We start from the raw sequence: 23,839 nt of genomic DNA, 5'->3' as shown, positions 1-23,839 counted from the left end.
TCTGGCTTGAAAGTAGTAACAGATTCTTCCTTCCTAGTTGATCATTTGAGCATTGGTTTCATGTTCTGAAGCCCAACCTGTGATCTGATGATGTAAGGTCCTTTAAATTCCATAAATCTAACAAACTTTTTTTTTGACAGTCATTGTACAATTCCCAATTTGGCATAAAGAGGATGGTATAAACTAATACAGAGATATTTTCTTACCATTACAGTGTTGTGACTTCCCTGGATCACACACCACTAGTGCTTCTCCATATTCCTTTATACAATTTGGTTTGTAAACATGATCAAATTCTTATCTAGAACCCTTCTGAATTCTCATGTGTATTTATTATGCACTAGTTATCTAATTAATATTTTTATTGTCTAAAACAGTTATACAGTATTTACTTTATAGCTCTATATAACTTAGCTTCTCTATTCCTCTGTAACTTATGGGAATCTGCTATTCTTTACCATTCCTTTCTATGCTGTCTTACTTCAGTGAGATACAAAAAGGGGAAAAAAAAAAAGGAGAAAGAAAGCTGCCAATAAAATACGTCTTTCTGTTAGGTAACAGAAAAAATAGTTACATTTTTAAGTGATTGCTATATCTCTGATTTTGCTTCAAATGTTTAGTTGGGCTACTCTTCAAAACTTTGTCTTTAATACTGTTCCTCCATTCTGAATAACAACCTGGGAGTTCCGACATCTCTCCATTTATATCCACTGTGTGACTCTCATACTTTCCCCTTTTAATGAATTCTTCAGAAATGGTACTTTCATACACATCTACCAGCAGCATACTACAATTTCAGGAATCATATTAATGTGTCCCCTACGGTAATATGATTAAAAATCAAAAGACTATAGAATAGGACTCCACTTTAGCAATGTCAACATTTGAAAATGTATACAGTTGTAGAAAACTGAAGAGTGACTCTAAAAATAGGTGACTTTTTATTGTCTGTATTTATACTGCTTCTATTAATTCAGGATAAATATAAGCTTGATTTGGATTAATGGAGTTTTGTATAGGTATGCCATTATGACATACTCTTACAATGCATTAAAATACATAAATAACATTACCGAACTATCCAGGTATCCATTCCCATCTGTATCATATAAGCGAAACATAACTAAAAATGAAACAAAAAGAGAAGAAAACTCAGTTAGAAACCATAGTAACAACATTGTTTCATAAAAAAACATAACCTAAAGTGAAACACAAAACAGCAAGGCCTGAGTTCTAAAGAAAGGACAAACATTAACATTTTCACACTAACTGCAGACCCACCAAACACTTCATGTTGTGTGAGCGGTTCACTCCATTGACTACCCTGCCCACAGCGCCTCCAATGAGACATATTAGCAGGACAGTGCAATTGCACATTTCCACATAATCACTCCAACAGCTAATTTGGTCTGTGAACTTAATTCTGGTTCCTCCTAAAGATGGTCTGTATTCATGGTGAGTACCACCAAAAGGCCCTTTTGTCATTTCACCAAACATAGGATCACACACAGTTGGTCAGGCAAATATTGCTAAGCCTACTTAAATTACAATGTTATCCTACTGCTTGGTTGCGGCTATCACGACTCAATAGATCCGGGACAGTTTGTCAGAGCTCTGAAATCTAAAGACGATCCCTTCAAAAACGCCTTTTTTTCCCCTCAGATCTATTTTCCAAGGAGTAAGAAGAGAGCCCATGTACAGGTGGGTCCCAGACACTGTAATGTCTTGAGTGACAGCAAAAGCAAAGCAATCTGCTTACAAACTGTCTTATCAGGTGTCTTTGGACACACAGCATACGACCTTGTCCACAGTGAGCAATCCCACCACATTGGACCCACAGCAAATGCTGTTACAGTCAAATAAATTCTGTAAGCAAAGTTTATCGCAGTTTTCAGGAAACAATATGAGAAGTGAGAGGAAATTCTTAGCAATTAGAAAGTAAAATTCAGAAAGAAATTGATTGGTTTTGGCTTGCAGCAAAACATATTTAACAATATGGATTGGTTTGCTTTCATTATATCTCCCCTATCTTATTCTGGTCACCTAACTGTAGAAAAAAAAGGTAAGTACTATACCTCTTCACCACTTCAGCAATTTTTGCCACTATATTGCACTGCTCTTAAGAGCTGCAATATGAGACTGAATATATTGGCTATAGCACATTGTTTCAAGCTACAAAGGTCCATTACTCATTAGTTACAGGCTAAGAAAAACCTATAAAAATACCTTTATTTGCCTCAGAATTATACAGCAGAAATGTTTAAGTGTAAAACAACAGTTAATGCTAAAAGCCACCAGAGAATGGTACTGTCCCTGCTAGTATGCCTTCTACCAAAGCTGCTCAGAGCAGGACAGCTAATGTTATAATATCTGGGAAAGATACCATTAAGCATTCACAGTTTCCATAGGGACGAATCACTGAATCAGCCAGTGATAAAGTTCAAATCATTTGGTTCTCCTTCCTCCTCCTCTGTGATTGTAATGCACTGGTTGAAACAATGTCCTACAGTTATCACAAAAGCAAGGTTATCAACTCCTTGACCCTTACCCACTCCAGGGAAGTAGTGCTTACAACTTTTTTTCCTTTATTATGAATTAGTAATTCTAATCAGTCATTTGAAAACAGATATTAGCATAATTATAACTGTTTCACCTCTGTAGCAAGTCTTTCCAATTACATATGTATTGGGTAGTGAAAACACCCAATCTGTGCTCTTGGCTAGACTCTAAAAAACATTACTGGCGTTGCATGCAATCTCTTTTCTATTCATACCCTGCTAAATATTCATGGTGTTGCTGATTTACGTACTCTAGGAGAAAAAAAAACAACAACAGAATGATAAAAACATCTGAACAAAAGTTCAGATGCAAACTACAGAGCCCAAGTCAATCTTTTATATTTATTTTCTCATCCCTCTACCTGATAGCACCAAGTGGCTACTTGATTTTTATTACCAGACTGCTTACCTTTTGTAAATAATTAAAAATGTATTAAAAAAATACCAAGATGAGATCAGTCACTGCACTGCTATACTTTCACGTGCAACCTCTGGACTTCTCATCTTGCATACGACAACAGGTGGTATCTCAGAAATTCCAAGAGTTAAAAATTATGGCCTTTTGAGAAGAAGTCAGGGAATTCATTCTCAAAAACATATGCACACACAAGTGCTGAATGCACTTTCTATTTTCACCAGTGCATGTACTCTGAAAACTGTGAGGCTTGTCACACTCCATAGAAGCCTGAATGTCCAAGAACTGCATAGCACAGGAAAAATAAAGACTGTAACTAATCATTGGCTGCAAAAATACAAAAGGACATTGAGGCATTCTTGAATCTTCTATTGGTATGGAAGAACAGAAACAGAATAACCTGGAGACAACCTTGATAAGAGAAACCGGCAAAAAGCCCACAGCTCATAATTCTTGAAGTTTCTGTTCATAATAGTGGAGAGAAGTTTGAGCACTTTTAAGCACAGTATGTTTGCAAACTTATGGTAGCCATAGAGGTTGTGTGTGCTTCCTCCACACCATTTATGTCTCCTCCATACTGCCACCTGACATTTCTCTGAACAGTTTCAAAAGAAACACATGCCTGGTGTCCATGGTTATACTAATAAAAATCAGATACGCACTGAGGAATAAAGCCACTGCTGATAAAGCCTCATGTAAATATGAGCTAAAATAATTTCTGCTGTTGGGGACATTAAAAGAGGAAAAGTTGAGCTATAAAACATCATTGTTCAGTTCTTAGGGAGTACCCTGCACATTGACAAGGGGTCTTTCTTACACATTCAAGAATCCTCATGTGGACAGCAGCAAGCAAAGCTTGGTACATGTGAAAACAAAATGACGAGCAGAAAATGGTTTCTATGGATCAAGTCTACAGGTTGAGACAGAGCATGAAGGTACTTACAATAAATGTACCTTGAACTATTTGAAATATGACTAAAGAGAACTAAAATTCTGCCAATGTATCTCTGCTAAGAAAGTTTGGGATATTCTTTCTATTGAGGCCATGTATAGTTTATGAATAATAGATAGGCTGAGCGTGTCAAACAGGTGACATTCATAGTGTTTAACACCTCCAGGAATACACTGCTAATAGGTTAGAGAACCCATTAATCTGCTGGAATATTTGTAAATCTATGAAAACTCATAGATCACATAGATCAAATACCTAAACATTATTTCCTTTAGGTGTATTTTATCCTAAAAAATCATCTAGCTTATATCAGATTTTATTTGAAAGCACTGCTTCCATATTCTGCTTGTCCTGAATCTAAAGACTCAGTTGTGATTCACAGTGTTATGATTTGAGATTAACATTAATGTTGGCAACTCCAGAATAAGCCATCTTTTCCTTTTTCACACCACTGCTACTCATTTGTATTTTACCTTAAAACCACAGGACCTATCTTTCAGACAAAGGGTTTAACTATATCATGAATTTGTAAGGAAGTTTCAACTAAAATCAATAGGGAATTCTGCCTACTAACGGTACAGTATAATCCAAAATTTAGACACTAAAAAGTGACAATATGGGGAAATTTCAACCCTGTATGACAAAGTAGAAAATAAACCTATATAAGAACCATAGCCTTAATTATATGTAGTAAATTCAAATGGTCTTTAATATACAAAACATGTAAGTGCCATACATTTATTAGATCAGGCTCTCACTCCTAAATCATGTAGATCATTTACAGTGTTTAGCCTATGCAGCTCCTGTTGCGGGAAGTTCATTGAACATCCCCTGCACTAAAATCATCTGCTTCTCTCCCCTTTTTCATTGTACCAATTCCTGGCACCAGGGGAGGGAACTGATCCCCATTTCATGCTGTTTTGTGCACAGAGTGCTTTAGAGCTCTGATGAGGCTTTCATAGTTTGCTACAATGAAATAGTTATGATATTGTAAGTCGATTTCAATCCTAGGATCTTAGTTGTCATTCGCTTGTGTTCTGAATGCACAGTCACCCATATATCCTTGTATTCTAATCATATGATACGAAACTGGTATTACCAAATTTGGGGATGGATCCTTATAATATTTGCTGAGATAAAGGTATCAGTGATCTTACAGCACAATTTTTTTCATTCTAAGAATAGAATAGGATTGGAAGGGACCTGCAACAATCATCTAGTCCAACTGCCTGACCACTTCAGGGTTGACCAAAAGTTAGAGCATATTATTAAGGACACTGTCCAAACACCTCTTAAACACTGACAGGCTTGGGATACCGACCACCTCTCTAGCAAGCTTCTTCCAGTGTTTGACCACCCACTCAGTAAAGAAATGCTTCCTAATGTCCAGTCTAAACCTCCACTGGTGCTGCTTTTAACTATTTAACTATTGTGCCGATAAATTATTTAACTATTTCAACTATTTTAACTGTCTCTGCATACTAGGGAGAAGAACTCAGCATCTCCCTCTCAACCTCCCCTCCTTAGGAGGCTGTATAGAGAATGAGGTTGCTCCTCAGCCTCCTTTTCTCCAAACTAGACAAGTCCAAGGTCCTCAGCCACTCCCCACAGGACATTCCTTCCAGACCTTTCACCAGCTTTGTTGCCCTTCTCTGGATGCATTCAAGGGTTTTCAAATCCTTCTTAAATTGTGGGGTCCAGAACTGCACACACTGCTCAAGGTGAGGCTGCACCAACAGTGAATACAGCGGGCCAATCACCTCTTTTGGTTAGCTGCTTATGCTGTGTTTGATGCACACCAGGATGCAGTTTGCCCTCTTGGCTGCCAGGGTACACACTGCTGGCTCATATTGAACTGCTGCCACCCAGCAATCCCAGACCCTTTTCTGCAGGGTTGCTCTCCAGCCACTCCTCTCCTGATGTGTACTTCTGTGCAGATAAACTCCATCCGAGGTGCAGAAATCAGCATTTTGACTTGTTAAATTTTATCCCATTAATCACTGCCCAAGGCTTCAATCTATCTAGACCTCTCTGCAAGGCATCTTCTCCCTCAAGACAGTCAGTAGCACCTCCCAGTTTGGTATCATCAGCAAACTTGCTAATGGTTCATCTAACTCCTGCATGCAGATCATTGATAAATATACTGAACAGGACTGGCCCCAGGATGAGCCCTGAGGAACACCGCTGGTGACCAGTCGCCAGCCAGAGGTAGCCTCATTCACTACAACCCTTCGAGCTCTGCCCTTCAGCCAGTTCTTCACCCAGTGCACCATCAACCCGCTCATCCCACAGCTGGAGAACTTGTCCAGAAGGATGCTGGTTAGTAAGCTAACTACAGGTCATGAAACATCAAGATACTTCAGTAACATGCAGTCATGCAACCTTGTAATGAATTCTCCATTTCATCAGATGAAGCCTACTGTTTGCACTTCCTATCGTATTATTTACTTTCCATAAAGTATTAGAACCTGATCCCATAGTTACTTAATAGACAGCTCAGCTATGTGTATAGAAGCACACTTAGTGTCAGTAAAGGACTATACAATTGGATTGACTGTTTATCTATCTGGAAAACTGGCTTCTAAAATTCCACAATGGGGAAACACAATTTCTTTCTTTTTTTCTCCAATTTGCAGATGAAACTCAGTTATTTTTTGAACAGGTAGAGTTGTTGGACTTTAATGAATCAGGTCTCTAACTGAAAAAAATCAATTTCTAACTTCTAGCATCAAACATTCATTCCCAACAGTGGTGGAGACTTGGGTCATTCTTGGCTTTTTTGTCACTAATATTACAGAGTCTATGGCCTATATTAACAACTGTTTTTTGTTTGCATTAGCTGGTTATCTGCAGATTATTCACCACTTCTATATATTTCTAAGCATTCTCGGTATATTTCATTTGTTTTTCACAGATTCTATTTTAGTCAACAGACAATAGTATAGAAAGGATTATTTTCACTGCAGAATGCATGATACTTACTCTTCATCTTAGCACATGCTAGATAGGAAGAATTCAGTTAGAATTTCATCAAATTAATATATTCTAAAGAATAAAAGATCATTCCTGCAATAACAGTCACCTAGGATCATATATTATAATGTAACTACTATGATCTGAGTTGTAAACTCAGAAAACTAAGAAACAGAGTTTTCATGACTTTTTTTTTTTAATTTCCCTGAAAATAAAGAAAATGAACTTAAAAAAAGAACATACATTCTAGCTTGTCTTCAGGTCTTCCTCTTTCTAGCAGCGACAAATAGCAAACAATATCTTTCAGCTGGATCATGTCTGGCGAATTTAAGTTGGCAGGAGTAGGAGGTCGGGATGTAGAGGTACCTTTGTTAAGTCTCAGACCTGAAAATAACACACAGCTTTTGTTAATCTTAATATATGGTATAAGCAGAAAATGAAAAGCAGAACTCCTAGATACATGCATCTTTGTTTTATTTGAATCTCAGATGACTTTTTAATTTAAATATAAATGAGAAGTTTTAAACAATTTATGTTCAGAGTTTATGCAGCAAAGGCAGAACTAAAATGGATGGTAAGGTTTTAAAATATCACACCAACATAGCAAATTATTGTAAAAAGTAAATCAGTTGTGGGAATGGCACAAATATTTTTTCACTTGTGTTGATCCGGTGTCATTTGATTACAAACAATTTGGTGAAAAATTTTATTCTACTGCATTCCATGTTAATTTAAGTATTTAAACAATCCCTGCCCAATACTGCATCCACTTTTCTGTGCTTATAGGAATTTTGTCTGACTTCAAGATTTACACTTGCTACACCAATTGAAGATGTTTCAGTGTAAAAGAACAATGATAATACACAAATGTCTAGTCTTCCCATAAACACAGCCAGATGTGTATCATAGTAACACATATTTAAGACATTGAAGCCTTAGCCACAGAATATAAACAAAAAATAGACAAATAAAGAAATAATTTAAATATAGTCATAATAATTGCTCAAACATTGTGATCAAGAGCAGTTCCAGTGTGCCACTTGGAACAGAAGTTTCAACATTGCCAAAGTTTGTTTCAAGAGAACATTAATGAGCAGTCCTGATGATATTACTGAAATCTACAGGAACAAATAAATAGAGGGAAAAAAAAAAAAAAAGGAAGGACAGGAATACAGAGAGAAAGCAGTAATAAAACCTTCAAACCTTCTTTACAAGTTTGTTACATTTCCCACTGTAAAGATGGGAAAAGATTGTTACAGTTCCCACTGCAAACATAAATCTTTACAAAAGGATTTACTATCTTTAAATATTTCTGTAATTAATTCAGAACAGATTCATCATTGCATACACAACCTGCGCACACAATTTCTCTCATCCATTTGTCTTGGACATGTTAATTACTGCAGCAAATTGAAACAATTCTGGTGGGTTCCTCCCCACGCCATTTTTTATCTTGAAAAACTTCATTAGAACCGAAGACATTTTTAAAGATCTACTGAGTTACAAACATTAAAAAAAAAACAAAACAAAAAACACAACCAGTAAATAGAGCAATTTGGTGTGCAGAAACATATCTTTTAATCAGGTTCATGCCCATGATTTCAGGTAGATAATTAACACTGAAAGTAAATATTTAAATGAATAAAAAGATTTAACAGGGCAATGTTCTCCTAAATGAGTTTGCGTGTCAGTAAGTGCCCTTAAAATTAAGACAGTATAAAATGTTAATCAATCAAGATGCCAGCTTCAGTCATACAATTGACACAAATAGTTCACATTCCAGTCTTATGTGAATCCTACGCACATAATGAAAGGTATTCTAAAACTTGAGCTAACATATCTCAAAAAAGTATAGTCCTGGATTTCACTGAAATTCAAATGAAAAGGCATAGAAAGTTTAAGGTATGTTATAGCTCATCGCCAGCTACAAGCTAAAGGTTAAAGCAGCACAGCTTAATCAGAGGTGTGAGAGAGGTGACTGCAATGTGCTGACTTACAGATGACTGATAGTGCAGCTGCTTACCTGGCATCTGTTTCCACCTATCTTCAGACACCTTAACTGAAAATATAATTTATAAACAGACATGAGTGGACCAAGAGACATTAAGTAAAAAACAGTCACACGGCAGAGAGATTTATGAACCCTGCTACTTTCCTCGTGATTTTCTCTAGCTCTCATGTACCTTTCCACATTCCAGAAGAACATTAAATGTTTCTGACAAATTTCCCGGTATGGTCAGCTTTTTCACTATTAGTAACATTTTAAAATTACTAAATATCCTAATGTGAAGGTTTCCATAATTTTCATTTGTACATTAAAATCTACCAATGCACTCTTTTTCCCTTTAAATGCTACAAATTATAAAGATGTTACATCTCGTTTAAACCTCATGCAATTGAATCACAATATAAACAGCATATTTTCAGGCAGAAATAACCAAGAACGCTTGCATGAAGTGAACTGAATTACCTCTCTGAAGATACTTTGCATGTAACAATTTATCAAACAGTCCTTCTGGTATTACGCTAAATACATATGGAAGACTACTAAACTGCTCTCACGTTACATTATTTCTGAAGTCCTTACTAACAGAAAAAGATTAACTACAAACTTGGAAAAGTGAGTGAAGGAGAAAAAGCTGTAGGAGTTAGAGTAAGAAACTCAGCATACAGTTTAAATAACTATTATTATTATTACTATTATTATTATATTTTGCCACACATTAGAATAAAATCTCAGAGAATTATAGTGAAAGTGAAGAAAGCTGAGCATGGACTATATTGGGCAGAATTTAGCTATAGATCTGACAATGACCTAAAAACAGTTGTTATTTCTACATGTGAAGTGTCAGACCCATAGAAATAAAATACCAGAATTATAAAATATGATTTTTTAAAACAATAGTACTCAGATATCGTATGTAAAACCACAGTATAATAAATAAATATGCATGACTAAATGGCAGCTGCTATTGGAGTTTCAGGTAAAAAGCGTTGAGGTAAAAGATTGCAAATTTTGGTGGCTGATACAGTGCATGTTTATTGCTGGTGCTACGCATTGATGAAAATATGACGAAAACGCCAAGGAAAAATTAAAAGTAATGAAAGTGGAAATGAAATTGTGCTGCTAAGACTTCATAGGCAACAAAATCTATATTCACAGCACAATGCTGAAAATTTATGACATCCAAATTATACACTGCAGCATGCAATGAAGAATACATTTAGACATGCCCTTAGAGATTCCATGGCAAGCATCTTTAAGGGCAAGGGACTGAATGGTCTAAATGACTTGCTCAAACCTGTAAGTGAATCACTATCAGAGCTGCAATTAGCAGCAGAAGGTTTTGAATACTCCACACAACAATTACACTACAGTTTACTAAGCTTACTGATCTGCACATGGAACTAGTCTAGATAACTAATAACAAAAGTCCAAGAAGTTTAAAATGTACTGTCTACAGAGCAGATATTTGCAGAAGGAGATGCATCCATGGCAGTTCTGATTGGAAAGGACAAAAGGAGATCGCTAAAGAATTTAATTCAAATGGAAAAAAAAAAGTATATTAAAAAATCATATAATTAATGTGGTAAGCAAGCTCTGCAAGCTGAAAAAAGCTTTTTCAGTTCAGTCTAACTACCCTTAATGATCATTACAGTATATACACCTTGCAAATAATAGAAGATGATAATGTAATGTGGTGGTTTGGGTTATTTTGTTTCTTTGGTGTTTTTTGCCAGGAAATAAAAAGCTAAGAAGGAGAAAAAAAAAAAATGTATTGTACACTTAAATAAAGATAACTGAAACCCATCTATTTAACATAGTGGAGAATGGCATCCACTGAAAACAAAAAACAGGTCACACTCAGTGATATCCGAAAACCTGTAATCAGTATTGTACACTGGGGCATCTATGGAAATCTAGTGCTTGGCATGTGCAAGAGAAGCTAACATTTCAGCAAGTAGCACTTGTACCAAATTCACAATTTCTGGATGACTTGCAATTTGAAGACACTTAATGTTCACATAAAGAATTCAAGCAACTAAATACCCATCAAACCATTTGGTAACTCGCTCTAAGTGCTTGATTATCCCAGCTGTTCAAAACATGCAATTTATTTCATTAAATTAGTCTGGCATCTGCTTTTAGATACTGGAGTTTTATAGAGTTTCCAAATTGCTAATGTGTCAAACCAAATATATCAAGTTAGGAAGGTAACCTTAAATTTCTTCTCCAAATTTTCTTTAAAAGATTTATAAAATGTTGTAAGTTGACAGTTTTTAACACTATTTTTCATTGAAATATTTTAACCTGTTGCATCCTCTGAACTCAAAATCACTTTTAACCAAAAGTGATTTTGGTTTAACCAGTTTAGCATGAAAATTTCAAACTGCATTAAAGAAGATCCTTACACTGAGAAAAGAAATACTGCTAACACTTCCAGGACATTGAAAATATCAGTAGCTGATAAGTATTTAGGATTACTAATAGCAGCATCACACCTAGACAGTTAAGAGAAGCAGCAGTAACTGGTTACAGAAACTGTACAGCACCAGCAGGAGCCCCCTGACTGATGCTCTGAAGGTTTCGAAGTGTTTATACAGTAGAGTAGGCAGCAAGATCATGTAACCATAGCAATCTGATTAGCATTAACATGACAAAGGTTGTCCACTTGGTGTCTCAGCTGCATCATTATTGTGAATTAAATAAAGGAAACCTTTTAATTTCCATTTCTTTTCACAATATTTCTTGCTCATGATTTGGTTTTCCAGTTTCACAAATATCAGAGCAAAAAAGAAATACATACAGTTTAGAATTCCATACAGTGACAGCTATTACAACTGAAATAGGAGGGGGATGGAACCTTCAGGACTTATATTACTGTGATTTTAATACTTACCTCCAGAAAGGTGCTGGGGTTTGTTTTTTATTAATGGGCTGCAGTGAGAGATTTTGTTGCTAAATGATGTAAAAAGATGCTCAACGAAATCATCTGGTAGCTCTGCCTCCAGAAAAGTCTTCATGAACAGCTTGAACCCTTCTAAATCGATTGTCTGCAGTGAAAGAAAAAAAAAAAAAAGAAAAAAAAAAAGAAAGAAAAGTATTTGAAATTATTTGTTTCACAAAAACTTCCATACTAATCCATCAGATAATATTCTGTTAACAAAAACTTCAGACTGCATTTAAAAATATTGATTTCTGAAGATATAGGCTGGCATACCTATTCTTGAAAGTGACTGATTATTGAATTATTACTTTGAAAACTCACAGTATTGGTACAATAGCCCAGAGCACAGTGTAAGATAGCCCAGAGCACATTCAGAGCACACGTATCAGGACCCCAAAATGAAATTTCATGCTCTCTAGTTTATTAATTAGATAATGGCTTAACAGAACATACAAAACTGCAACCAAAGGCACCTATGGAGCTCACAGGGACACACCTAACAAGTCTTAGGTTTTCCCATAATCAGGCAGACAACAAGCAGGAGATTTTTGGAATTCAGAGAATTGAAGGCCACTTGTCTCCTCCTAGGCGGCAAGATGTTTTGCTGGTATTTGTCAAAATCACCATGCCTTAAATAGGTTCTAATAGTCAAATGAGAGGGCTGAGATGCACAACATTACTTACAGGGAAAAAACATTGTTGATTTGAAACATTTGTCATTTAGGTTAATTTGGTTTTGCTTTTGCCAGCAAGTCAAGAGCTGATTAATGAAACTTCATTGATTATTTCTCCTGGTAAGAGAGAAGTAATTTAATTACTTTTAAGTAATTATTACTTTTTAAGTAATTACTACTTTTAAGTAATAAAATGGACCATAGAATCATAGAATATCTCAAGTTGGAAGGGACCCACATTGAGTCCAAGTCCTTGCTTCTCGCAGGACTAAATCATATTGACTAAGAGCGTTGTCCAGATGCTCCTTGAACTCTGACGGGTTTGGTGCCGTGACCACTTCCCTGAGGAGCCTGTTCCAATGACCAACTGCCCTCTCAGTGAAGAACCTTTTCCTCAACTTCCCCTGACCCAACTTCTTTCCATTGCCTTGTGTCCTATTGCTGGTTACCAGATCTGCACCTTCCCCTGCGCTGCCCCCTTACAGAAGGTGTGGGCTGCCATGAGGTCACAGCAATGTAAAACATTAAGATCCCATTTTATCCTGCTAATATAGAACCACTAAACAGAAAGGTGTTCTGAAACATATCAAGAGAGCTTAAGACAATTTCATTTTTATCTCAGAAATAACTGTGACACAAGTGCATACTTATCAATGATGCTACTCAGTTACGTACCGGATTTTAAAACAGCTTATCAATCATTGATGTATAAAACACACTGTTGCGGTCTTTGTTTCTAGATGAAACAGGACAGCAACTTTTCATCATTAATAATTAAGGGATAAAGCCACATTATACCACAAAAATCAACCTGAAGAAAGTACCCCATGCTTCAGGAAGATTCCATTTCTCCATAGAAAACTCTAATACAACTCCTTTAGTTCAGCACAGTGAATGCAGCATTTGGAGGGAACAGACTAGCATGAAATCAGCTTGAAATCATGCCAGAAAAAGAAAATGGAAATTCGATTTTCAAAATGCCTCAGTGATTTTGGAATCTGAGTCACAGTATAAATAATTTTTACAACAACTTTAATATCATTTCAACACTTTGGAGCAGGGATTTTTCTCCCCCTGCCTTCTCTGTATTGTTTCTTTTTTCTTTTATATTTATGAGACGTAGAAATTTTGTGTCCACATGAAATAAGCTGTTGCCCACTAAGGCTGAGACCTAAGTGCCCCGGGGTGATGTTTTAAATGTGTATCACTGTCCTTACAAGTGACCAACACCACAGATTGCAAAATTTGACTGATCTTGTGCAGGTCATTATTTGGAATGCAGACTTGACAAGAGGGTATCTATGCTGAGCTTCTAATCCAGAACACCTCATTTGAGAAACAAGTTCAGTGAAACCAATAAAGCTCTCACCTACTGAACACAAAAATAGCAGAGACTGAAAAAAATTGCCTCCACAAGGCACAAGCTGGGCACAACCTTGCCTGTGGATTTTATGTATATACTGCTAAAAATATTCCTTGAATTTACAGTTTAAACTTTTAAACTGCTGCCTGAGTGAGACTGGTCCACCAAACTGCCAGCAATAACTATACCCTTAATGCTACATCTTTTCCATTTATGGGTTTAGAATTATGTCTGGGCAGAGGTTTTGATTAATAAATAAGGTCACAATTATGTGTTTCTTCCAGAAGCTTCTCTTTCTCAAAGATGCTCGAACTTTACCATATTTCCTAAAGTTGGTCAGATTATAATTTACCCCAGTGTCCTCCAAAGCAATTGTTCCAAATTGCCTTGTATTTTCTGTCCAGGAAAGACAACAGATATCAAAGTAACACATGACTTCGCTGCCATGTCCATTTATTATATTTGAAACCCTGACTGCGACTGATTAGCGTGCTCAGCAAAGGAGAAAAGAAAGTGGATGGTTGTACTATAAGCTTGTTCTACAGTCGAATTTCTTCAGCTGAAAGTGCTTCATCCTCTGCTCTAACGTGCTCCATGACCTGTATTCCCCTGGGAAAGCAGCAACATTCATACGACCAGAGTTCAGATGCTGCACATCCAAAAGCTTTCAAATGATGCTGAAAGTTGGTTAGCGGCTGGTAAGTGACTTGGATACACACCAAGAATGTTTATAATAGCCCAAAATGCAGATGCAAAACCACATGCTGTAGTCAAAGGACGTGCAACAGTCCTGCCTAAAGGAGATCTATGCACAGATCTCTTTCACAGAAGAGAGAAATACAGTATTATGAGCATTTCTCCATTCTGCAATTATGCAGTATTTTTATTTTTTCCTCATGGAACTTTACCCTTCTAAAATATGAAAATTTGTCAGCAAGTAACTACCCTTCCTGTTATTAGTAGCATTTCCCCTCAGCTCCAGCTACTTTTTAAAGGAACCACACAATGTTTTGGTAACCAAAAAGACTATAAGAGGAAGGCAGAGGACTTTAATTTTCCAGACTAACAGGAATCATGTTCACTCTGCTATGTACACCCTTTAAATCTCACTGTCATATCAGAATTTCTAGATGAAAAGTTCAATAACTTTTGGTAGGGTTTGAAAATAATTTATTTCTGTTAATGAATTCACAAGCATTAATTTAACCGTTCAGATCAATAACATTAGAATAATTTATAATGGTTGATGTTGTTTTCTTCAGCATGCAGGCTAAGTGCTTAATTTTCAACAGTTGCTTGGTTTCCAGAAGCTCCAGCTGAATTAAAATGAACTTGAGAAAGAAGGATTTAGCATTTCAGAAGGCATTTTCCATGACGTTTCCCAAGTGAGAGGATGAGAGCGTGAGAGGATGTACCACACTGACTACAATTAACCTGACACATGAATTAATTCATTCCCTTTCACAAGAGACTATCCAGGGCATAGGGAGATTATGATCACAAGGTTAGGGATCTCAGGAAAATTTTCAACATTATAGGGAGGGATAAAGGGACATAGTTGTAGCAGCCACTAGTTATTCAGACGAACATGAAAGACATTTCAAATCATTTGGCCTAAATGTTCTGAGGAAAGAGGGGTGGAGGGAAGAACAAAAATCTGTGCAGTTTGAGCTTTGATTCAAATAAAAAAGGTACCAAAAAGCCTTGCCTGTAGGTCACAAAAAGGTAGGTGTTTTTACATTAATCATATACTACTGGATTCCTCTTTTTATATGAAAAACAACTGATTCACCAAGCTTACTAAAGCTCATTTCCTTATGTCTTACAAATATAAAGTTTACAATATAAAACCTCATAAATATTTAAAATCATCTATATTATTAATAAAACTTTGTTTCATAATGAAACATTTTGATATAAGACCAGAGAAGTGCACATTCAAAAACACCATTGAATTTCAGCTACTTTAAACCATAACATCCATGTAACACTAATTTTACTACTATTTTTAGAAGCCGTTCTTATCATTTCCTGTTTATAGATTGTATCAGTTTCCGATTACCTAAAATTCAAAAAAAAAGTGTGTATATATATATATATATATATATATATATATATATCCACCTTGGAGAAAAGCAAAGGAGAAAGGACAGAAACAAGAAGCAAAATTGTACGGTTTTAGCTTTTAACTTTTTTTTAGCAAATAAAATGTGATAACCATTAAATATTTTTTAGCTTTTCTGAAAATAAACATGAAACTGGACTCACTATGACACAATGCAGAGGAAAATAAAAAAATATGCATCCTTTTTTTGGTGACAATTTGTCAGGGAAAATCCATAACATTTAATTAACCATCCCCCAAATTTCAAAATTAATCCCAGTACAAAACTGCCAACAAGAATTTAATCCATAACTATTTTTTTTCTGTAAGCTCACCCCAAACAAATCCATACAACAAAGTGAAAAAGAAGCAGCACACCAAAATTTATGACTTCTAAATGATTAACTGACCACAGAAAGAAGGTTCTGGATTTGCCCCACTGCATCCAAGTACTGTACATAACACAAAAGATTTACAGAAAAAGGCATCCTAAGGTGTCTTGTACGCCTTTACTAAGTGTGTCCATTCCTGAATACCCTGTGATAAGGCATTACTTTCACTTGACAACACTGTGCAGACTAAGAAACCTGTTATTTGATTTCAGCCTAAAGCTGGACATCGGTATTGTATTGATGGCCTTATTCATACTGGGATTTTAAAGGACTCTCTCAAGTGCTACTAATCCCTAAAGCACTTCTACTTTATAAAGCCTTTATGCTTTTTACTTTTACTTCCTAAGGTGTTCACAGACTTGTTTCTGAACATAAAGAAAAATGTTACAGTCTTCAGTGGGTTGAAGATTTCATCACATCTAATGCAATTAGGGTAGATAAATCTGTATAACCAGATTCTGCTATACATGTTCACAGGAAACAAACAAACAAACAAAAAAGGCACTGTGCAACAAGTGCAATGAAGTCCTCCATGGTCTTGTAAAGGCACAGAAAAAGCAACAGATATTCCCACCTTTTGGAAAAAAAAAATCTCCTGTAAAGACACCTCCCCAGTGGGGGTTACACCTTGGCTGAATTCCCTTGTTTGCCTGAGGAAATTCAAACCTGTATCTTTTTCTCTAGGGAGTATCCAAGTATCAGAAAAGAGCTGAAGATTCACTGAGGGAAAAAGAAGTTTCTGTATGCCTATGCCAACAAAACAAATATTTACTTGTAAAGATGTTGCTGAACAAATTACTGAAATAGTCCTTTGAATGAGGTGATCTGAACATCTTTAAGAAATCAGGCTAGTCAGGGGAATGTATCAAAACGGATACCAAAACGTTGCACCTGTTAAGGCAATACTTCTGAACACAGCAAAGAATTTAAGGTGCTTAAATAACTTTTCTAGAAAATGGCTAAGACAGCTTTTTTGTTTCTTTTCTTTTTTAAATTGCCATACCACAGTTGGGTGCTAACTTCACTCAGAGTGGAAGTAACCCATTTTGGATCTAAGCATATACTAAAAGAAACAAGTCAAATTTATGTACTGCATATACATAAATAAATATTAATGTATACAACCTATTATATACAGTGTTATTTATTAAATGAAGCAGAAAACAGCAATTATAGATTGTTCAGAGAGGTCATTTGGTGCTTCTGAGACTATAGCATGTCATCTCACATGCTCCATTTATTTTACAATTAAATTTTGACAAATATCCATTACTCCAAAACACTTGACAGGCTTTTTTAATGTTAATGCCATGAACATATTACATACCAAAAGTTTCATCACTGCAAATAACTCACTATTACTTACTTATCTTTAAGAATAGCAGAAGCAGTTTTTATAACAACGAAACAAGACAGACCAATCTGTCTTATTTCCAGACACTACGAGAATGTCCCTGTTGTGATGTCTGACTAAGCAAATATAGACAGATTTGCACAGAACTTCAGTTTCAGCCAAATTTGTCTTGTTAGAGAACCCATACCCAACCATTGTCTTGTGGTGGAAGTTTTTCTGAAGCTTATGGCATCCTTCACTTTACAAGAAAGCTACAAACACAAACAATTATGATTCCCTCTGCCAACTCCCATTACTTTGAAGAAAATTCCCTCAAAGAGCCCTTTAAGAACCAGGATAAAACAGAAATAATTAGGCCAAGAATTATACTCATAATAATATTCTTGAAATAATAAAAACCAGGTACTCAAGGAACTCAGTTACAATGTCTTATAGATATTGTAAAATATAAGAACATAAACCAAACCAACACTAGCTATATGGATATACAAAGTGGCAGCTGTACAAGGTAATGCCATATAGCACCTTTTTTGTCTAAACTAAAAATCTGAAGGGAGAGAGACAATGCCATTTATCCACAGATGGGAGTATGTGGGGAGGTAAAAACTGAGCCAGGCAGGCACAGGGGGAAACAGCAGCAACTACTGATCCTTCTTCCAAACTCATAATCTCTAGTTTGGAATTCTTTTCCTCCATTCCAGAAGCAGCCAATGAGGCATCACTGGGTCATTGTGTATGGGGTGGAGAGGAAGGCTAGAAATGAGCTACAGACCCCAGATTTGGACTCTTGAGAGATTTCAACCACATCTGAAGGCAATGTTTTTAAGAAATAATCTGCACTCTAGTCAAAGAACTGAGTTAAGATCTAGAAGAAAGTCACTCCATGGAACACTATATTTCCCTCTTCCTCAGCTGCTAAAAGCTCTTGGGAAACTCCTTAATGGCTCTAAGCAAGCATTCTTATATGCTTTCCTATTTTTTTATAACAATACATTTTAAAAGCCAATTCTGCAGAAAATTCTTTAGCCTGGGCTTTTATTTTTCTTCTCTGCCTAAGGAATCTGATCACTAGTGTATTCTTTTCAATGTACCACAAGAAATCCTATGACAAAACGACAAGCACACGTAAAAAGATACAAACAAGTGACAATCATTGAACTAGGAAAAAATGACAGTCAAGATTCCTTAATAACAAGAGTTGAAAGTCACCAAGAGATTAAAGTCCTGTCAGCTTAAAAGATAAACAAATTACAATTTTCAGGATAAACTACATTTTTCAAGAGTTTCCAGGATGACACCTATCACACTGACTACAGAATTCTCAATTCTGAAGAAATAAAAATATTAAAAGTAGCTTGGGATTTTTATAGGTATTAAAAAATCTCACTTTATTCACAGTTAACAAAGTAGTGTGGAATTTTGTTCTACTGTTACTGCACAGAATACTACAAAACTGACAATAAAGCAACTACTACTTTTGATACCACTATCATGACCGTATGCACATTTCTTTGCACTTACCCCATGTATCTCATACAATTATGACGGGAAGCTTTTAACCTACCAATACCACTAAAGAATACATATATCTTACTTCTCTTTCTCCTCTATACCAGCAGAGCTCTTACTTCCCACTCACCAGTTTCTTTTGAATCTCAGATTCCCAGAATATATAAGACTCCAAGGAAAAGAAATGGAAGTCAGTCTATGCTTAATATGCTTGAAAAAAATCTCCAGTTGCTATGATAAGAGGTCTGTTTCTTCTCAGGCAGTCACTGATAAGTGCATTACACTAATTTAGTGCTAGTTCATAGAAGCTGAGTCTCCCAGCCTCAGAAAAGACAGGAATTGAAAGACTGGTTTCCAAGTAGCAGCTGTGACTATGCTCGGCAAAATAACCGACAACTTCAGGTGTCTTCTGATTTTGTATCAGCAGCTGAAGGAATGGGGGCTGTTTATCCTGAAGAAGGCTGAGGGGAGATCTTATTGCTGTCTACAGCTACCTGAAAGGAGGTTGTAGCATGGAGGGTGCTGGTCTCTTCTCCCAAGTAGCAAGTAATAGGACAAGAGGAAATGGCCTCAAGTTGCGCCAGCAGAGGCTAAGATTGGATATTAGGAAAAAATTGTTCACAGAAAGGGTTGTCAGGCATTGGAACAGGCTTTCCAGGGAAGTGGTTGCGTCACCATCCCTGAAGGTGTTTAAAAGGCGCTTAAATGAGGTTCTTATGGACCTGGTTTAGTGCTAGAGTTAGGTTATGGTTGGACTTGATGATCCTGAGGGTCTCTTCCAACTTAAATGATTCTATATATAGACCAATACTCAACTAAAAATACAGGGTCTGCTCAGGTCTCTGATCTTCTGATTAAGGCTACAACAGGCTATCGAAGTGCCTTAAAATACCTGATTTTGTCCAGAAAGCAGAATGGCTTCTAACACCTTATACGCCAGGGAGAAAGAGGCTGAAGTCCACATGCGTTAACAGGTTTGTAGGTTATAAAATCTGCCTTAAAAGATCTGTCATGGCTAACTGAAAGCACAGGATCACCTCTACAAATTCCCATGTCTTCGCAGAGAACAGAAACCAGAGCAAATGTACTATGTTCTGCTCATCCTCCACCACATATTGAATAGGACCAATCTCAGGTAACTGGTCATATACAACAATGTTGCTTTCTACTTTCTTCAAATGGGTGATGTCATAAAATTTCCCACACTTTATCTCTTTTGTAGTGAAAATCTGCATTGGTGAGAGCTGATGAATCATGTGCATGAGACCCACAGGAATCATAAAAAAGAACACACAGGAAGCTATAAACCAACAATTTGAGACACTCTTGGCAACTTTCACTGGACTCTTCTCGCAAGATACGAAGCATTCATACAGCTATTGGATTCCCCAAACCAATTAAGCTTTCCCCCTCTCTGTGCTAAGCAGAAGTTAATATTCCTTAAATTATGCATTTCAGGTTTTGGTGTCCCTGACTAGGAGTGTGATTATAGGTAAAATAAGCCAGCTGCAGGAACTCATCCCTTGTTCCTTCATCTCACAGAGCAGAACTGACACATGGGGTGGGTGAAGAAGTGACTGAAAAAAGGAAATACTACACTGTGAGTATTTGACTTCTTCCTTTCTCCTACTGCAGTTAAGCTGTGCCATTTTATAACCTGTTCTTCTGTTTCACCAATGGCACACAGGAATGTAAGATCAAGAAAAATCCAAGTATGCATACTGTGAGGATGTATGCATTTATGTGTGTGTTCTGTGCCAACATACACAGAACTCTACATGGTATAGACATCACAACTCAGTATATCCTGATACTGAGAATACACAAAACATAGTTTCTCATTTAAAAATAGGATGTATATCAGTAATGCAAATTCTGCATCCTTTACTGTATTGTGAAGAAGAGTGTTCAAAAGCTTTAATTATGCTTATTATATTATAAAGAAAACTATTCAGAGGTTTTAACTATGCTATGTAATATTTTAACTCCTACCATATTAAGATGTTTGAAGAGAACAAATATTTAGACAGAAAAAAATTGACAGCTTTTGATTCAACATGTACCCTAACACAAAACTGCAGAAGAGGTCTAACTGCCTCCTCTATTTTCCAAGCTGATTTAAGAGCAAAAACCAGTTCTGCTGGATGACATGAAGAAGGAAGGAAAAGAAGCTGTATCATTGCACTTTCTTTCTCCTCACAAGACGCAAAAAAGCAACTTCTTAATAGTCTCTTGACAAAAGATTTGTCGTTGTGGGTGGGTCAGGGCAGGGAGGGGTAGAATAATAATTCCTCTTATTCCTCCCCACCACATTGGTCACATTAAATGGGAACAAGACATGATCCAGTGTTTGGAATTAATCTCCGCCCATAAATTCTTTTAAAATCCCACATTCTCTTTCGTCTTTTTCTTTTTAAATTGGTACAGAGTGTTTCAACAGAAGCCACTGTTTTTGTCATCCTGAAAAAAATAATATAAGAGAGGGGAAAAATAAAATAAATTGTTCATTCCAGCAGACTTCCATGAAATATGGTTTTCACTTATTAAAAAGAACAGTTCAGAGATAATGGAAAGAGAATTATGTTGAAATATAATTGTCAGTTAATTACTTTTTAAATTACGTTGCTGATCTCCAAATGGTGCCAAAAATGTAGAGTATAATCAGCTTTAATCTACTGACACTAATAGCTCTGGGTTATTTTTGTTTGTGGGTTGGTCCACTTAATTGATTATTTTCTTTTAAACAATTTATATTGACCGAATATCTGAAAAATGAGCTGTTGAGAAGGAAATTATGTTAGAGGGCCTTTATTCACACATAATGCTACAACAATAATCACACACATCAATTCTAGTGCATTAGTGACAATTACATGACTTGCTGTGAAAAGCAATGTTAAAGCACTCCCAGTAAAAGTCCAAGTTTTGAAGATTCATTGATTCTGACAATGTTGCAAAAGATGACTTTTTCCAAAATACGTGGAAAAAAAGCAGAGACCATACTGAGGGTTAATTAACTCAAAAACATGAATTACATGAGAATGCATAGGTTTTTGGTCTTCAAAATGTATTTCTAATATTTATATGGCAAAAATTCAAATTAAATTTTGAATTCCTCATGGAGATTGGCATTGTACATGAGGGTGAAATTTGGTTAAAATCGAAAGTCTTCAGCATTTTCTGATCTAAAATTTGATTTAATCAAATTTGTACATAATTCATTTTGAAAGTTCTAGTAACCAAGTACAATTATTTCTTAGATAAAGCAGCTTCTAAATTCTCATCAACTGAGATGAAAGTTTACAAGGGAAAAAAAAATAAAAATCACATGCTCTCACAGGTTGCTCCTACCAAATATTCCATATGGCCAAATAATATTTGGATATTATCAATAATACAGACATATAGAACTGCCAAAATTTTTCCTCAGCTAGCATGTATCTTCAAAGAGGTAAACTCAACAAAGCATCCAAAATGGAAATGGGAAGACTCAATTTTTATGCAATAATTAGATTTTTAAGCATAATCTTGTAGTATCTTTTCATGTTATTGTAATAAATTGATGCTAATTACAAAAATAAATCTGGAATGTATTCACCAACCACCACAGTCTCATCCCAGTCTTGTTTCTGGGCAAGAAAAAAAAAAAATTTACTACTGGCAAATTTTTGTTACTACATGATTATATAGATGTGTAAGGATATATTGTTCTTCAGAAAAAAAAAAAAAAAAAAATAAATATATCTATATATAAAACCACCACCAAACCACATCCAGTCATAATTAAATACTCTGGGTGAGGCACTTTAACCTGTCTTTCCTGATTCAACCTGAGTAAACCTACAGTAAGTTAAACATGTTTAAAAATGTAAACCAGAAACTAACAAAACTAACAAAAATCAGGCTGTTCTACAGCTTTGTCAGTGCCTGCAATTTCTAGATAATATCCTCTGTAGGTAAATAAAATATCCCTGCCCTGTCTCTGACCAGGCAACATAAACATCTGCAGAACTGTTTACAAGAACCACATAGTCCTTAATTATCAAACTGTTACAAAAAGGATGTAAACCAAAGAACACTATAACACCAACAGAGCACTGATTTCATGGCTTCACAGTTCCCACTGTTAGAAATTCAACAAGATTTCAACATTGAATATGGTTCTCTTAAGAAAATGTCTTCATTTGGTTTTGTTTCACAGATTCCAAATGCTCATTAGCCAAATACCTCTCACCTGTGATTTCTTTCACAGCATTAGTTCAGACACATAGTGATCAAATGAAGGTACAGCATAATACAATTAAAATTACAATTATTTAAAACTACGGACAGATACTTTTCAGTTGATGTTGAACACACCTTAGTAGTTGCACATTAAAAAAAAATCTATCACCAATGACTAGCAGAATAAATAGTATACTTGTATGTATACTTGACCTGAAATGCATCCATGTTAAATATTCATTGATGGCAAAATAAAAATCAAGAAATACACTAAAGGTACCCTTTCTGAAGGAATTTATTTCTATGTTTATTTCACTTTAAGAAAAGAACAACTTAGCTGATAAATTAATATGAAAATATGAATATAGTATT

At 35.8% G+C, this 23,839-nt stretch overlaps 1 protein-coding gene across 3 annotated transcripts in view; it reads right to left on the bottom strand.

The window, feature by feature from the left end:
* The window catches only part of DGKB (diacylglycerol kinase beta), a gene marked incomplete at its 5' end in the record, with an annotated part of 319,453 nt that overhangs the window by 253,945 nt on the left and 41,669 nt on the right, over positions 1-23,839 (bottom strand). For all 3 annotated transcript variants that reach the window (XM_082045820.1, XM_082045821.1, XM_082045822.1), the window contains 3 exons: positions 1,074-1,123; positions 7,142-7,282; positions 11,800-11,953. In XM_082045820.1, the coding sequence (XP_081901946.1) occupies positions 1,074-1,123; positions 7,142-7,282; positions 11,800-11,953 (345 nt within the window). The remainder of the gene's footprint in view (positions 1-1,073; positions 1,124-7,141; positions 7,283-11,799; positions 11,954-23,839) is intronic.

Source organism: Streptopelia decaocto (genome assembly GCF_964273445.1).
Source record: "Streptopelia decaocto genome assembly, chromosome: 2".
In the NCBI taxonomy this organism is placed as follows: domain Eukaryota; kingdom Metazoa; phylum Chordata; class Aves; order Columbiformes; family Columbidae; genus Streptopelia; species Streptopelia decaocto.
The sequence above is the reverse complement of the archived record's forward strand: the minus strand, read 5'-3'. Positions and strand labels throughout refer to the sequence as shown.